The sequence below is a fragment of the Ursus americanus genome, chromosome 2 (assembly GCF_024610735.1).
Source record: "Ursus americanus isolate L20-20 chromosome 2, mUrsAme1.1.p, whole genome shotgun sequence".
NCBI lineage: Eukaryota > Metazoa > Chordata > Mammalia > Carnivora > Ursidae > Ursus > Ursus americanus.
The window spans coordinates 22,803,835-22,821,206 of record NC_142128.1 but is presented as its reverse complement, the minus strand read 5'-3'; the positions used below and the strand labels follow the sequence as shown (position 1 = coordinate 22,821,206).

At 38.3% G+C, this 17,372-nt stretch overlaps 1 protein-coding gene and 1 long non-coding RNA gene across 2 annotated transcripts in view; one reads left to right on the top strand and one right to left on the bottom strand.

Moving 5' to 3' along the window:
- Positions 1–173: 173 nt before the first annotated feature.
- LOC148110509 (uncharacterized) overlaps positions 174–17,372 on the bottom strand; it is a 57,864-nt gene continuing 40,665 nt past the window's right edge. The window contains exon 4 of the long non-coding RNA XR_015727703.1: positions 174–654. This is a non-coding gene — a long non-coding RNA (uncharacterized LOC148110509). The remainder of the gene's footprint in view (positions 655–17,372) is intronic.
- Positions 911–17,372, top strand: part of LOC148110510 (solute carrier family 68 member 1-like) — a 36,772-nt gene continuing 20,310 nt past the window's right edge. Inside the window, 6 exon segments of the mRNA XM_087859861.1 lie at positions 911–957; positions 3,788–3,962; positions 4,943–5,003; positions 5,006–5,664; positions 12,753–12,907; positions 16,738–16,821. Of these exon segments, the coding sequence (XP_087715987.1) occupies positions 911–957; positions 3,788–3,962; positions 4,943–5,003; positions 5,006–5,664; positions 12,753–12,907; positions 16,738–16,821 (1,181 nt within the window).

Here is a 17,372-nt window from a genome sequence, read left to right as displayed (position 1 = left end):
ACAGAGTTAAAAGTTGATACTGTTCGTGGGGCGCGGCTTTTACCATCATCGTGCAGAAAAAACACAGAAACTCTTAAATGGGGTGACCGGAAGGTCAATGTTCTCCACCTTGATGTAAAGGTAAAGATACAGCTGATAGAAGACAGCAGTGCTCTCTCCTATAGTAGAATGCCAACCAATAAATGTAGAAGGAATAATGGTGTTGGAAAGTAATAAAAGGAATCGTAAACGCAAATCCTTTTCTTCTGAATTCAGGAATACTAAAAGGCAAAAGGTTACTGATTACTTTTTATTGTTAGGTTAAAAAAAGAAGAAAGCCAGGTTACACCTTATAGCCTTTACAGCCCTAATTGTCAAAATTCAGGTAGAGATATAGTCCAGAGCCAAAAGAAAATGATTTTAAGCCAACTATCTTAATCTAAAAGTAAGTCACTACGCATTGAGCTGTTTGGAGAGATGATTGGATTTAGAATTTGCTGACGGTGATTTGTGGAAGCTGAAGGGCTAGAATCAGGCATTTGACCTTCAAGAGACTCATCTCCCATAGTCACTGATCCGCAAGATTGAAAGTGCTAGCTTTTTTCGCCATGGCAAATAACTCATTGGACTCCAAATCAAATTGGTCAGTGTATTGAGACGTTCTTTCACATTCTCCTTCAAAAACAAAAAAAGAGAAAGATATAGAGAGTTAGCATTATTGATAGTTTAAAGTGGCAGAAAAACAGACTTTGTATCTTTGGTATTAGTGGGTTCTTTTTAAGGACACTTTTTGGGGAAACTTTTTTCCCTGGGAATGTTTGTACAAAAATTGCATTGAAAAAGAGATGTTATTTTTGCTGCTCAAAGCCATGCTTTGGAGGGATCTCCATCATTCTTTTATAGTCTACTTAGTGAAAACTTAGAAGCAATCATGAACAGCCTCTTCAGTGACATTAATATTACTTGGTGTAGTAGCAGGTTAGTGAATAACAACCCAAGTTGATTCTGAAAGGAGAGGTTTGGGTTTTCATTTAATAATTCACGGGTACATTGTACACCTGCCCAGCCTAATCACCATACCATTTTGCTATTTAAACTCTTCTGTATAAAACATTTTGTGGTAAAGAAGAACCAGTTTCAGAAGTCTTTTGTCCCTGCTCGTAAAGATATTCTTGTTTTTGTTTTGTTGCTATAATAAAATCAGGTAAGGAGAGTTTTTAGATAGTAGTGGTGGCTTTAAAAAAAAATGTAAGTGGTAATTTTCAGTTTGATACTTACTGAAATGAGTATTTACTATGATGAAAATAATATTAAGCAAAATATTGATAGTTCCCTTTGCAAATGAAAATAAGGGGGATTTTACTTCCTCCTGTCAGTATATATAAACAGAGAAGTTCAGGCTACAAAAGTTTTTCATAATGTTATTAAAACTTTATATTCACAGGTTTCAGACAGGCTGGGTGCTTAACTCAAATTCTTTTAAAAAAAAATTTAACTCGGGGCACCTGGTGGCTCAGTTGGTTAAGCGTCTTTTGGCTCAGGTTGTGATCTCAGGGTCCTGGGATTGAGCCCCACATCGGCCTCCCAGCTCACCGCCCCCCCCCCCCCCGCCACATATGCATGCTCTCTCTCTCTCTCTGTCTCTCTCAAATAAATAATAAAATCTTCAAAAAAAAATATTTAGCTCACCGAGTTTATGACGTTTTGCAAAATTCTGAGTTTATAAATACCCACCTCCTGACTTAATGATAGATCAGCTCAGAAGGTGTGGCATGCTTCTTGTTTCAGCATGCCTGAAATAAAACTAAGAAAAAGAAGAGTGACTGCATTTTGGTGGACTAAATTTGTATCTTGGCTTTTGGTTCAACTGACTCCCTTGTTTTGGCTTTCTTGGCAACCCAGTCTTCAATCTTCATTCTCACTTAGGCCAAAAGTAACTCCCTAGAATGGGGTCTTCACTGATAGTTCCAGCTTTTTAAAATCTGAGAATTACCTTTGAAGCCAAAAATGTTGACTGACCTCCACATAATGGTACTTGTACTTTTCAAGTGTTTGCACACTGCATAACGACAACAAAAAAATTAGATGGTATCTAATCATTACAGCAGGATCTACAAACGTTTTAAGTATAGTAGTGCACATTGGCGTAAAACATTCTTTATTCAGTCTACAGACAATGCTTGGTCTGCATATGGGTTTCATAACCCCTTTTAATTGTAGGGTCCTACTTCTCATAGATTTGGAATCATTTTTGGATCTACCCAATGCAAAGTGAAGCTCAGGGATTTAGATAATTTGGTCATTTGAACCAGTTGTTCACTCCTCACTTCAACCTGCTCTCCCTTTCCCTAAGAAATTGGGCAGTATAGACTACAGTGTCCCCTTGATTCCCAAGCATTATTTAAGCAAGTAACTTCTCTTGAGTTATCTGAATATTTGTCTGTTTTGTGATTCAGTAAGATTGTGCAGACCTGGCCAAATATTCCAGGAAGGTAGGGATAAAACAGAAAAATCATAGTATTATCTTAAACTATAGTCAGGGTTAAAAGGAAGATGAATCTGTACATACCGCTTGCTTGGTTAACCTTTTCCTATTTTCCAGTTGCATAAATCAAGTCATTGAAAGACTGAGACAATAAGCAAGATTTAACAGGGAGATCTACATCAGAGCAAAGACCAGAATGTGTTATTTCTTTTTTTTTTTTAAAGATTTTATTTATTTATTTTGAGAGACAGCAATGCATGCGAGTTGGGGGGAGGGGCAGAGAGAGAGAATCTCAAGCCCGACTCAGGACTTGATCTCACAACTGTGAGGTAATGACCTGACCCGAAATCAAGAGTTGGACACTCAACTAATTGAGCCATCCAGGAGCCCCCAGAATGTGTTATTTCTAATATCCATCTAATATACATCTGACTTTTGGGCCAAAGTTACATAGTCTGAAAAGAGAAGACCAAGAAAAAATATTCCAGATGAGATTGGGCGCGTTCAGGGTGGTATGGCCGTAGACAAGAATAAATATTCCAATGCAAGTCTGTAACTACTACATGGTTAACTTTATACTGTGATGAAGGGTTCTATTCCTTCTATCTGATTTTAGCTAAAAGATGTCACCTCACTGTTCCTTTTCTGTTGCACCCTCCCAAGCAGGGAGGATAATAATGCCATAGACACATCTCCTCGGCCCCTAGTTAAGCATGTTCAAACTCATGGATAAATCTCATTTTTATAACTTGGAAGAGTTACTAAAAATATATTCAAGTAAGGGTGCCTGGCTGGCTCAGTCAGAGGAACATGTGACTCTTGATCTTGGGGTTCATGGGTTTGACCCCCATGTTGGGTGTAGAGATTACTAAAAAAATTTTTTTCAAAGATTTTATTTATTTATTTGACAGAGAGAGAGGCAGTGAGAGAGGGAACCCAAGCAGGGGGAGTGGGAGAGGGAGAAGCAGGCTTCCCGCTGAGCAGGGAGCCCGATGGAGGGCTCGACCCAGAACGCTGGGATCATGACCTGAGCCGAAGGCAGATGCTTAACGACTGAGTCACCCAGGTGACCCTACTAAAAAAATTAAAATATATATATATGCAAGTGAGTTACACTCTATGCAAATTAGGGTCCCTGGGAATTTCTCAAAAAATGTTGAGCGAATGGATAAGAAACTAAAGTGTTGAGTCTGGTGACAGCTAGTGGTTTTGGACTTTTACTTAAACAAAATTAAATTAGTGTCCAGTGGAATTTTGCCACCTATCACCTATTGTATGCAAACAGTGAATTTTAACCATTTTCCTTTTTTTTTTAAACAAAAGGAAGAAGAATTCCTTTGCATGGAAAATGATACTTTTAAGTATCAAACCCATTGCTTGGGCATATTCTATGATGACATTAGGAACTGAAATGCTAAATTCTGTCTTCAGTTTCTACTATGTGAAGCTTTTTTTACATCTGTACAAGATTTCAGAAGTGGCCTTTTACCAAGCCCAGGTGAGATGGGGCCTCATTATCCTATCACCTAGGACAGTTTCTCCTTCCCCACAGTTGTTCGTTATTATGATTTTCCAAAGAGCTGATTCTTCACACAGCTAACTTTTCAAGAAAAGGTTATCCGTGTCCAAGATCCTCTGTTTGAGGGCAAAGAAACTTTTAAAAGATTGCCACTTAAAACATAGAAGCTTTAGAGTTTAAAAGGAAAGCTTTGGTTATCTGGAAAATTCACTTATATGGAACAATTAGAATTATTTTAAAGATATTCTATGTCTTGAAAAGGTCCATGGTAATCACAAATTGTAACTCATTACCAATTATGTGGTCAGGGTGGATAGAGTTAATGGTCTTAAAACCCTTATATTTTATGTTACTCATTTATTATCAACAACAACATAGTTGACTTAATTAGTACTTTTTGGCATTTTGCAATGGCAAACATTGATATTTTAACCTTTCCTAATGGAATTATGTAAAATGATGCCATGGTATATATACAGGCCATCATTCTCTGCAGAGGCATGGCCTCGTATGCCTTATGGGGAAGCAGTCTAACATAATGATTGAAAGTACAGATTCTGAGGTCATCTTCCTTGGCCAGACCCTGGCTCTGTCATTTATTAGCTAGGCAAACTGATTAACTTCTGTGGTCCTCAGTTTCATTTGTAAAGTAGGGATAATTGTAGTACCCACTTCATAGGATCATTTTAAGGATTTGATAAATTAATTGATGTAAGTATTTATACAATGCCTAAACACAAAGTGAATGCACATTGGCTTTTGTAGCGGTATTAACTGACATGATCATGGATAGTACAGGATATACGCCCCCTGCTGGTTCTGAAAGCAGTCAAATCCGCCCCCCCCACCCCCCACCCCATAGTTTTGGTTACTTCATGTTAAGTAAAAATTCAGGAGTCCTTTTCATCAATATAAACCACACTAAAATAATCCTGTATTGTTGTTTTTTTTTCTCCTAGATGATTTTAATGATCTGGAATGCTCTTAACGACCTGACTGGGTATTTTCACAGCAACTCTCAGGCTGCTGTTCCAGTCGACATAGTTCCGTTTTGTACGGTGCCCCTTTATATTCAATAGCCTTCCTGCTTCCTTGGTTCCCTTGGAAATACTATCAAGAAGGTGACTGGCTTAGTGGACTTCACCTGGTGGTATCGCTATGTGCTTTTGATAGCACACTTACCTTTGTTCAGCAAGCCCAGTGTACACTGTTTGCAGAGATTTTCACGAGACACGAAAGCCGGCTTCAGCTTATTAAAATTAGCCAAATGACATCACTGGTAGGATCCACCAGTGTCCTTTTCTGCGGCCTCATCTCCGATAACATGGAAATCTTACTCAATTTTCAGGCTGTTGCTGTGGTCATTGCTATTCTTGCCGTGGCCAGCCTTTACACTGGCATGTACCACATGAATCACTTTGAACCTACAAGAAGCCCTGAGGAGAACCTTTTCTCAGAAAGTGAGCAGGATCTCCCCTGGACCTCCGTGGTCTCATTGATGAGACTGATCTTGACCCAGAAAAACTTTCGCCTTTTTCTGATAATGAATTTCTTCCAAGTCTTCCATTTAACCTTCTTCAATAACTTCATGATGATCTTTGCAGATAATCTCATTCCTAAGGATGTTCTTCCTTCTTCCATAAGGAGCATCATGTATGGGGCAGGCTTTATTTGCCCACAGGTATGTGATGATTCTTCCTTTAACTTCCCACAGGGATAAAAGTTTAACTCTTACCTACCAGAGGAAATTAAAAACCTGATTATATCAGTAGTTTGACAAAATGACACATGAGAAACCCAAAGACAATAGAGTCAATGATATTGCAATAATGTTGTGTGGTGACAGATGGTAGCTACACTTGTGGTGAGCACAGCATAACATGTAGACTTGTGGAATCACTATGTTGTACGCCTGATGCTAATGTAACATTGTATGTCAACTGTACTTCAATTAAAGAGAGAGAGAGCGAGCCAAAGATTCAGAGCCCCAGGTGTTATATATAAGATTCCGTAGAAACATAATGGGAACAAGAAATGAAAGGAATAAAGAAAAGAGAACCTAATGAGAGCGGAGCAACAGGATATTTGAAACATTTTAGCTTTTGAATTTTGTCCTCATGAACTTTCTCACTTAAACCATAGCAGAGGTATGGAGGGAAATAAATGGCAGTTTTGCTTTACCCAGGCATGTACTGTTCCTGTAACCATTTTAAGGAAGAGGGTTACTTGATCAAGAATTCTTGAAGCCAGGTTTCAAAACACTTTGCTAAAAGACTGAGTCCTGGAGTTCCAGAACATTATTAAAATTCCATGCTCATGACCATTACTGGAAAGGGCAAGTCCTCCTTCAAAAAGTATACCAGCCTGCTAGGTTTTTTATACCATGTGGAGAGTTGATGTATCATATTGCTTTCCTTCACCTAAATACATCACCCCAAAATATGACTTAACTTCACCTATGATAAGGGTTTTTCCTATTTTCATAATTAAATAAGTAAAATTCATTTTCCTTTTCGGAGAATAAGTCATTCTAGACAGATGAGTTTTTACTGTTTACATGGTTTCAAAAATATTTAAACCATGTGGGATAGAAATAGTTCTAAAATATTTTAAGCGTTGCCACACTTTTCTTATGCAAAGTATACGTAAGATTTGTCTTTTCGAAGATTAGCTTGAGGCTTTTGTCATAGTTTGGTTATTGTATGTGCCGTAATAATGGTAAGTCACATTGGGTGCTTACCATGTGCCATGAACCATACAAAGCACATTGTACATATTACCTCACCTAATCCTCACAACCACCTTCAAGGGAAAGACTCTTCTTTTATTTTTTTTAATTTTTTTTTTATTATATTATGTTAGTCACCATACAGTACATCCCTGGTTTTTGATGTAAAGTTCGATGATTCATTAGTTGCGTATAACACCCAGTGCACCATGCAATACGTGCCCTCCTTACTACCCATCACCGGCCTATCCCATTCCCCCTCTACCCTCCCCTCTGAAGCCCTCAGTTTGTTTCTCAGAGTCCATAGTCTCTCATGCTGGGAAAGACTCTTCTTATCCTTACAGATGAGAAAAGGCAGGTTCAGAGGTATCTGCCTTTAGAGCTATGCACTTTCAGATTCTGTCTCTAAAATGTACTATATTTACATGGTTTACTTAGCAGAGCATACCAAATAGAGTATCATTTTTGGCTTATCAGAACAGTCCCAGGTACTGAGTGTGCAAATTGAAATGACGCTATTCCTTCAGGGCAGTTTGAAGTTTGTCAAGCTGTTTGCTCCTATGTTCAGTGACCCAGAATGGGGAACTGTTTGAGCTCCTATCTGTGTTATCAGACTCTAAAATATACATACATTTTTATATAAATACATAAATATATAAATTTAATCATGTACTTATCTATAGTATCTCCTCTAAGTAAAAAAAAAAAAAAGTTTGTTAAACTCTTATGTTAAAAATAAAAAGAGTAGTGGTGCCTGGCTGGCTCAGTTGGTAGAGCATGTGACTCTTAATCTCAGCGGTTTGAGTTCAAGCCACATGGGTGTGGAGCCTGCTTAAAATTAAAAAAATAATAAATAAAAAATAAAAAGTAGATAGATTTTTTTCACAGCTTCATCGAGATGTTATTCATATACCATACAATTCACCCATTTAAAATATGCAATTTGGGGTGCCTGGGTGCCTCAGTCAGTTAAGCATCCAACTTTTGGTTTCAGCTCAGGTCCCGATCTCAGGTTCATGAGATAGAGCCCCGCATTGGGCTCCATGCTCAGCAGGGAATCTGCTTGGGATTCTCTCTTCCTCTTTCGTTGCCCCTCCCCCCACTCATGTTTTCTCTCTCAGAGTGAGAAAACTGACTCAGCCACCCAGGTGCCCAATAAATAAAATCTTAAAAAAAAATAAAATGTGTGGAATGCCTGGGTGGCTCTGTCGGTTAAGCATCTGCCTTCGACTCAGGTCATGATCCCAGTGTCTTGGGATTGAGCCCCATGTCTTGCTCCCCGCTCAGCAGGGAGTCTGCTTCTCCCTCTGCCCCTCCCCCCACTCAAGCTCCTTCTAAATAAATAAATAAATAAATAAAATCTTTAAAAAATGTGCAATTCAATGGTTTGTAGTATATTTACAGATATATGTAACCGTCACTAGTCAATTTTTGAACACTTCATTACCTCAAAAAAAAAAAAATCTCATACCTTTAAGCTACTGCCTCCATATTTCCCCGTCCTCCCTCCCCCAACCCTAAGCAATCATTACTACTTTCCCTATTTATTCTGGACTTCTCTATGGATGTAGCTTGTATCAATACTTTGTTCCTTTTTATGGCCAAATGATACGACATTGTAAAGATATACCACATTTTGTTTATCCATTCATGAGTTGATGAACATTTGGGATTTCCACATTTTGACTATTAATAAGTAATGTTGCTATGAATATTAACACAACTATTTGCATGGACACACACTTTCATTTATTTTGGGTGCATAGCTCGGAGTGGAAGAGCTGTGTCATGTAGGAACTCTTTGTTTCACATTTTGAGATACCGTCAGACTATTTTCCAAAGTGGCTGCACCATGTTATATTCCCACCGATAGTGTATTAACGTTCTCCAAATCTTCACTAGCACTTGCTACTACCTGTCTTTTTGGTTATAGCCATCCTAGTGCGCATGAATAGCATCTCATTGATGTTTTGATTTGTATTTCCCCGATGGCTGACGATATTGAGAATTTTTTTATATGCTACTGGCCATTTTATATATCCTTTGGAGAAATATCTATTCAGTTCACTTGCAGAGTTTTTAATTGAGTTATTTGTCTTTTTATTCCTGAGGTATAATAGTTCTTTGCATATTTTTGATACGATTTGTTATCAGATTTGCAAATATCATTTGCAAATTTTTTCTCCTATTCTTTGGGTTATCTTTTCACTTTTTTGATGAAATTGGAACTGTGAGCCTTATTACTTTGTTCTCCTTTTTTGAGATTGTTTTAGCTATGCTGGGTGCCTTGCAAATCCATGTGAATTTTAGAATCAGCCTGTCAATCTCTACAAAGAAGACAGTTGGGATACTGAGAGGGATTGCTTTGAATCTGTAGATCAGTTTGGGTACTTTGCTATCGCTTTTGCAGTCGCTTAACCAACTGAGCCACCCAGGTGCCCCGTAAGTACTATTTTTTGGTGTAGATTCCTTTAGTCATGTTTTGTGGGCATCAATATTTCATTCTTTTTTGTTGATGAATAGTATTTCATTGTACGGGTATATCACAACTTGTTTCTTCATTCACGTTTTGATTGGCATTTGGGCTGTCTCCAGTTTGGGGCTGCCACAGATAAAGCTGCTATGGACATTTGTGTCTTCGTATGGATGTACACTTTTCTTTCTCTTGGGTAAATATCTAGGAGTGGAATGGCTGGGTTGCATGGTAGGTATGTGTTTAACTTTTAAAAACACTACTGAAGTGTTTTCCAGATTATTTAACACTTCTACCAGCAGTGTAAAAGTGTTCCAGTTGTTCAACAATGTTTATGATCAGTCTTTTTTAGTTTTGACCATACTAGTAAGTGTGCAGTAGTATTTTATTGCGGTTTTGAATTACATTTTCCTAATGACTACTAATGATGTTAGTGCATCTTTTCATGTCCTTACTTCCCATCCATTTAACTTTTTGGTGGGTTGTTTCTTCAGGTCTTTTCCCTATTTTTTAATTGAGTTGTTTGTCATCAACCTTCTTTATATATTCTAGATACAAGTCCCTTGTTGGATATATGTGCAGCAAGTACTTTGTCCCAGTCTCTCTTGGCTGTAAATTTTTACACTTTTTAGTGAAGAACAGTTGACGCACAACATTACATTAGTTTCAGGTGTATAACCTGGTGATTCCACACATCTGTATGTTATGCTACGTTCACCACAAGTGTAGCTACTGTCCGTCACCATATGATGCTATTACAATACCATTGATTGCGTTCTCTATGCCGTACCTTTTATCCCTGTGACTTATTCATCTTGGCAATTACATTTTAAGGGAAGCATGGCCAAAAGATTTCAACAATCCCTTTCTCAAACCCTTACACTAACATGAATTGCTGTTGATCTCAATAAAAAATCATTATAAAGTGGAAACCCAAAATTGCTTTAAGTGTATTCTTAATTTCCAGAGAAGTGACACTTATGTAAATTATTGGGGTAGAAAGAAAAAAAATGACAGCTGACTGGAATTTGTTGTTTTTGTTATTTGTCCAAGTCACTTTAACTGTTGGGTATGGTGATGAAGGATAAACACCCTATTTTCATTTTCTCAGGCTGTCTTCTTGGGGCTTTCTTTTTGAGGAGTTGAATAGGTGAAAGGAGAAAGAACGAACACGTGCTTGTTCTCTCCAATGACTCTTTCAGTAGGTCTGTGACTCTTCCACATCTCATTCCCCTCAGAGAGGCAGGACAGTAAATGGGTTAAGAGCATGGTGTCTGCCAGGGAGGAGTCCCACTCCCCTCTTACTAGCTGTGTGACTGTGGCTAAGTTACTCAACCGTTCTGTGCCTCAGTTTCCTCATCTGTTATATGGGAATAAAAATAGCGCCTAATGAATAGAATTATTATGAGGATTAAATGACTCAAAATATACAAAGTACTTAAAGTGGTTCTTGGCACAAACTAAACACTCTAGAGCTGTTAGCTTTTATTATTAAGACTCGCAGCAAATATTTTATTCGATTTTCACTGGAAGAACACACTGACTTTATCTGTTTTGATTTAGGCTTCTTTGGCATAGGTTTGCCAACACTTATGCTGAGACACACTGTTCACACACTCCTACTCAATAAACATGAATGGAGAGCCAAAATCCTCAGTTTGTAGAAGACTTTATTTTAGTAAATGAAAAAGCACTCTCTCTCTCATCATTTTTATCATTTATATCATTTTTATACATTGGGCATTATAACAATAACTAACAATCGAGTACCTTATATGTTGAGTGTGTGCTAGAGGAGAGAGAGACAGAGACAGAGAGACAGCGAGAGGCAGAGACACACAGAGAGAGCGTTAGTTGGAGGGAATGTCCCTTAGGTAAAGTAACTTGTCTATGATCACATGGCTGGTGAGTTGGCAAAGCTGTATTCAAACCAAGGGACATAGGATTTCAAAATCTTGCACTGTTCACTCTGCCATATATTTCTTTCTTTTTTTTTTTTTTAAGATTTTATTTATTTATTTGACAGAGAGAGACAGCCAGCGAGAGAGGGAACACAAGCAGGGGGAGTGGGAGAGGAAGAAGCAGGCTCCCAGTGGAGGAGCCTGATGTGGGGCTCGTTCCCAGAACGCTGGGATCACGCCCTGAGCCGAAGGCAGATGCCCAACAACTGCGCTACCCAGGCGCCCCCTGCCACATTTTTCTTATCTTATTATAATTTCTTGTGTTTTATATATTCATGTATTAGAGACTGAGCACAAGAGGCTTCATTTCAATATGTGGACATGTGTAATTTTACAATATTATTATTATATGGAGGACTAGAATGGTATTTGCTGGGGTACTCTATGTATTTTCTTCTACCGAAGTCTAAGAAATGCCTTGGATCACATCAGTCCCTGAGTCATTGTCTTTAGTATCCAGAAAATAAGCTCTTGTTCCTTGAAAGTAGAGAAGTAAGCCAAAAAGTTGGTCGGGGGGAAAAACCCTTTTGTTTATTACAGTACATTTGTATCCTACTTACATCATTCAGAATTCTCTTGTAATATATGTACATTTGGTTAATGAAAACTCTTCAAGGCTAAACAATGTACTTTTTAATGGAAAACAAAGAATATCTTCTGATCTTTGTTAATGTACATATGTGTATTTAGCACAAACTTTTCACTCTAGAACAATGAACTTTTTCAATGATAGCTTGAAATGCAGAAAAAAAATGTTAAGTCTGAGCTCTCAACATGTGCTTATTAGAATTATGAAAATATGTAAGATTAGGCAAGAAACAAAACCCAAAGCAATGTAGATAGAATCATAAAGCATTGTTTATGGTACTTGATTTTAGGATAAAAAGTACATTTTGGATATTGTAAGAAGAATAGTGAAATATATATTCACTTATTCAATAAATAATAAATACTGTGTGCTGGGTGAATTCTGGGTTTTAACCCCAAATCTTAAAATCTGGATTTATATGAGATTTTAGTGGGACCTTTCACATCACAACAATGTTGATTGTTTCTTTTTCTTTTTGAAGATTTATTTATTTATTTTAAAGAGAATGTGTGAGCAGGGGGAGGGGCAAAGGGAGAAGGGAAGCAGACTCCCTCCTGAGTGCCGAGCCTATTGCTGGGCTCCATCCCAGGACCCAGAGATCATGACCTGAGCAGAAATCAAGAGCCAGACACTTAACAGACTGAGCCACCCAGGCACCCCATGTTGATTGTTGCTAAGCAATGGATTCTTTCATATGGTTGGTTTTAGTAAACTCTCTTCATATTAGTGTGAAAATGAAAATGTAGGAAACTGTCTCCAGGTTTGTTCATTTTATAGGAAATAATAGCTGTTTCTTTGTTATTATGGAATATTATTATTCTTCATCAATTTTTATGGATATATGTGAGTAATAACATTTCTAGTCACAATAGACAGTATTACTTGTGCTTTTCAACTGATACTACAATTCAGAAGCAAATTTATTCTTTTGCTGAGAACATTTATTTTGTCATCAGCAAGAGTAAGCCTAATTCATGGTGTTCCATCTTAATACTATGCCACTCTGTTTCCATTTCAGTGCCTTGTACTTATCAGTCAGTCCTGGCTGAGGAAGTTTGGTTACTATAAAATTATCTTAATTTCTTTCTACCTAGAAGGAACAGCCTCCATTGTCATGTTATTTCTTGGACAGCAATATTATTACTTTTTGGCTCTTTATCTCACTATTATCATGTAAGTAAATGCCAGTGACAATCCCCAAAATACACTAGGTCTTGCCATTCACCTTTTCAAGCAGTGAGACATTTTTTATCTGAACTGTGTTGAATATTCATTTCTAGGCAGTGTACCTTTCTGCCAAACTGTCTGAATGTTCACAGCTGCTTTTTTTATTTTAAAAGATTTTAATTTATTTGTCAGAGAAAGAGAAGGAGAGCACATAAGCAGGGGGAGCAGCAGGCAGAGGGAGAAGCAGGCTCCCTGCTGAGCAAGGAGCCCGATGTGGGGCTCGATCCAAGGACCCTGGGATCATGACCTGGCATCATGACCTGAGCCGAAGGCAGACGCTTAACTGACTGAGCCACCGAGGCACCCCTTTTTTTTTTTTTTCTTAGAGGGGGCAGGGGCAGAGGGAGAGGGAGAAAGAGAATCTTAAGCTGGCTCTATGCCCAGCACAGAGCCTGACACGGCGCTAGCTCTCAGGACCCTGAGATCATGACCTGAGCTGAAACCAAGAGTCAGATGCTTAACTGACTGAGCCACCCAGAAGCCCCTCACAGCTTCTTTTTTGAAGTTATTGCATACATTAGATTTTGTAGTAAAGTTCTTCTTTTTAACCTATTAAAATGCATCATTTAGTAAATGCTCCTGCCAAATAGGATCTTGCCCCCAAAACATGTTCTTTGCCTTTGTCCCCATCTTGGGAATGGCTCTCCAGTCTGTCTAGGCATCCAAGTCAGTGACTTTGTCTTTTGTCTTCTTTTTCTTCTTTGTCTCCCATGTTCAATGTGCTATCAATTTATTAGTAGTTTTATTTTCCTAATATGTCTTGAATCCATCCCTTCTCTGCTCCCATTGCCATTCCTTTAGCTCAGGTCCTCATCATCTCTCACATGGAGTAGTATATGGCCTCCCAAATGGTCCCCTTGTCTATAGCCTCCAGTTCCTCCAACCCCTTCGTCCACACTGCTCCTAGAAGAACATGTCATTCCTTTGCTTAACAATCTTACGTGGCTTCTCATTGCTTTCAAGGTAGAATCCAAATGATGACACATGAGGCCTTTTATTATATAGTCCCTGTTTACTTCTTCATCCTCATTTTTTATTACTCTTCCAGTTTCATTGTACTCCTCACCAAACAGGAATACTTTGTAGTTCCCGATTCAAATACCTCATGTCAACATGCAGCATTCTGTGCCTGGAAAGCTCCTCACCATTTCCTGTCTGGCTCTCTCCTGGTGTTTTTTTCTTTTCTTTTCTTTTCCTTTTCTTTTCCTTTTTTTTTTCTTTTCTTTTCTTTTCTTTTCTTTTCTTTTCTTTTCTTTTCTTTCTTTTCTTTTCTCTTAAAGATTTTATTTATTCATTTGACAGCGAGAGAGACAGCCAGCGAAACAGGGAACACAAACAGGGGGAGTGGGAGAGGAAGAAGCAGGCTCCAGCAGAGCAGGGAGCCCGATGTGGGGCTCAATCCCAGGACTCTGGGATCACGCCCTGAGCCGAAGGCAGATGCTTTATGACTGAGCCAGCTAGGCGCCCCTCTCTCCTGGTGTTTCTGAAAGCTGCAGCTCAGGGATGTGCTTCTCTGAAAAGCCTTCCGTAATGTCCTCATCTGGATTAGGTGTCCCTCCTACATGACTCCCATGCCCTCTGCTTATCTGTGCTGGAGCATTTACCCCCTGCCTGTGACTACCTGTGGCCTCCACTGGACTGAGGTTATTTCTTATCGCTGTGGCCCCATTATCTACTACAGTTCCTACAAATAGTTGATCATTAGAAAATGTGTTTTGGGTCGATAAATTAATATCTTACCCCAGGTCCCTGCCTGAACAATTTGAGAAAATTTTCATGAAGATTTATTTGTATTTTGAACAAATTGGTAGGGGAGAGTAGAATAACTGACTCAAAGGATTGAATCTCTGCAGAATTTCATGACATTAGAACCTCACATAGGTAACTTTTCTGTAAGTATATAATGGTGGCCCTGCCTATATCATATTTAAAATGACTTTTTTTTTAAGATTTTATTTTTTAAGTAAACTCTACACCGAACGTGGGGCTTGAAGTCACAACCCTGAGATCAAAAGTTACATGCTCTACTGACTGAGCCAGCCAGGCAACCCCCTAAAATGACATTTTTTAAAAAAGATTTTTATTTATTTATTTGACAGAGAGAGAGAGAGAGACAGCCAGCGAGAGAGAGAACACAAGCAGGGGGAGTGGGAGAGGAAGAAGCAGGCTTCCCATCGGAGCAGGGAGCCCGATGTGGGGCTCGATCCCAGGATCCTGGGATCACGCCCTGAGCCGAAGGCAGACGCCCAACAACTGAGCCACCCAGGCGCCCCTAAAATGACATTTTTATAGTGATTTTTAGAATGAAAATTTTTTGCCATTTTTTTTACTTATTCCCCCATTTTCATTCTTCATCATAATTAAAATGTTATATGTTCTTTTATAGCTCTTAATTTATCCTATTCTTAATATCAAGAGAAAAATGTCTGATCAAATTCCCTGGCCTGTTTTGTTCTTTAGAATCTGCCCATAGTTTAATCAGATTAAATGAGAAGGTAGTCATTTGGGAATGAGGAAAAAACATAAAAACGATTTTTAAAAAACAGACTTAACTATAGCAAGCAAAGTGATGGTTTGGGGGGGCAGATTGTGAGGGGAGTTGAATAGGTGATGGGGATTAAGGAGTGCACTTGTTGTGATGAGCTCCAGGTGTTGTATGGAAGTGCTGAATCATTAAATTGTGCACCCAAAACTTACATTACACTATGTTAACTCACTGGAATTTAAATAAAAACTTAAAAAACAGAAACAAAAACAAATTTTTAAAATCCCAAGCAAAAATAGTTATTTCATATTTATTTATCTTTATTTAATTTTTAAAAAATATTTTATTTATTTACTTGACAGAGAGAGACAGAGAGAGAGAGACAGAGAGAGCACACAAGCAGGGGGAGCAGCAGGCAGAGGGAGAAGCAGGCTCCCTGCTGAGCAAGGAGCCAGATGTGGGACTTGATCCCAGGACCCTAGGATCATGACCTGAAATGAAAGCAGACGCTTAACCAACTGAGCCGCTCGGGCGCAGTTATTTACTTTTTAAAAGAGAATTATATATTCACAGATATATAATATTTGTGGGGATAGAAGTGTGTGCCTAATATATCTTTACTTTTACAGTACTGAAGACCCTCGAACAACACAAGTTTGAACAGCATGGGTCCACTTATAGGAGGACTTTTTTGGATAAATATAGTGCAGTACTATAAATATATTTTCTCTTCCTTATGATTTTCTTATTTTTTAAGGATTTTATTCATTTATTTATTTGAGAGAGAGACAGAGATAATGAGAGCACAGTGGAGAGGAGAGGGAGAAGCAGGCTCCATGCGGAGCAGGGAGCCTTATGCGGGTCTTGATTCCAGGACCCTGGGATCATGACCTGAGCTTAACAGACTGAGCCACCCAGGTGTCCCTATGATGATTTTCTTATTAACACTTTCTTTTTTCTAGCTTACTTTATTGTAAGAATACAGTATATAATACATATAATACACAAAATATGTGTTAACTGTTTTATGATATCGGTAGGGCTTCCAGTCAACAGTAGGCTCTTTGTAATTAAGTTTTGGGGGAAGCAAAAGATCTATGTGAATATTCCACTGCCTGGGGGGCCAGGACTCTGAAACCGGTGTTGTTCAAGAGTCAACTGTACATTATTTCATTTTTCTTCCTTACAAACAAAATTTCAACTTTCATTTGATGTTTGGTTTTTTTAAAACAAAATCTGTGCCTCCTAGTCATATGCATATTTTATATGTATATTTTAAAATTGCTTCTAGGGTGATTGTGCAAGCTTCTTTTTGCTTGTTTAACCTGCCACTAGGTGACATGGTTGATGCAGATTTACTGAAGTTCAATCGGCAGTAAGTACATTTATTCAAATATTAGCTACAAGAATATCACAGGGAGGTGTGGGACCTATCAGGGTCTGCCTGTTATATTGCCACTACAAATCACGTATCTAAGAGACGATCATAAGAGGCATCATCGGAAATTAGAAAGCGGAACCTAATAGGATATTCATAATTGTTTGCCCTGGGCAACTTTCCCCTGCTTTTGGAAGGGCATCATCATTTTTTAATCCCCCAGGTTCATACAGCCAATGCTACCACAGGATTAGATCTCAGAAACCAAAGTGAAATCTCAGCTTTATGTTCTATTTTAGCAGTATGCCTTCTTACACTGGATGTTAAGGCAAAGTGGCCTTTGCTCTGTGACATGTAAGAATTAAAATTAAAAATGAAAAAAGGTCCATTTTATCTTTTTTTACTTGAAAAACCATAAGCTGCTGCTGGTGAGAGGTTTTGTTCTTTGGTATGGTTTTAAGTTATAAAATTCACTTGACTGGTAAATGTTTTCTGACATGTGCCCTATTTTACAGATTAGAGAGGAATGTGTTATTTTAACACAGGTA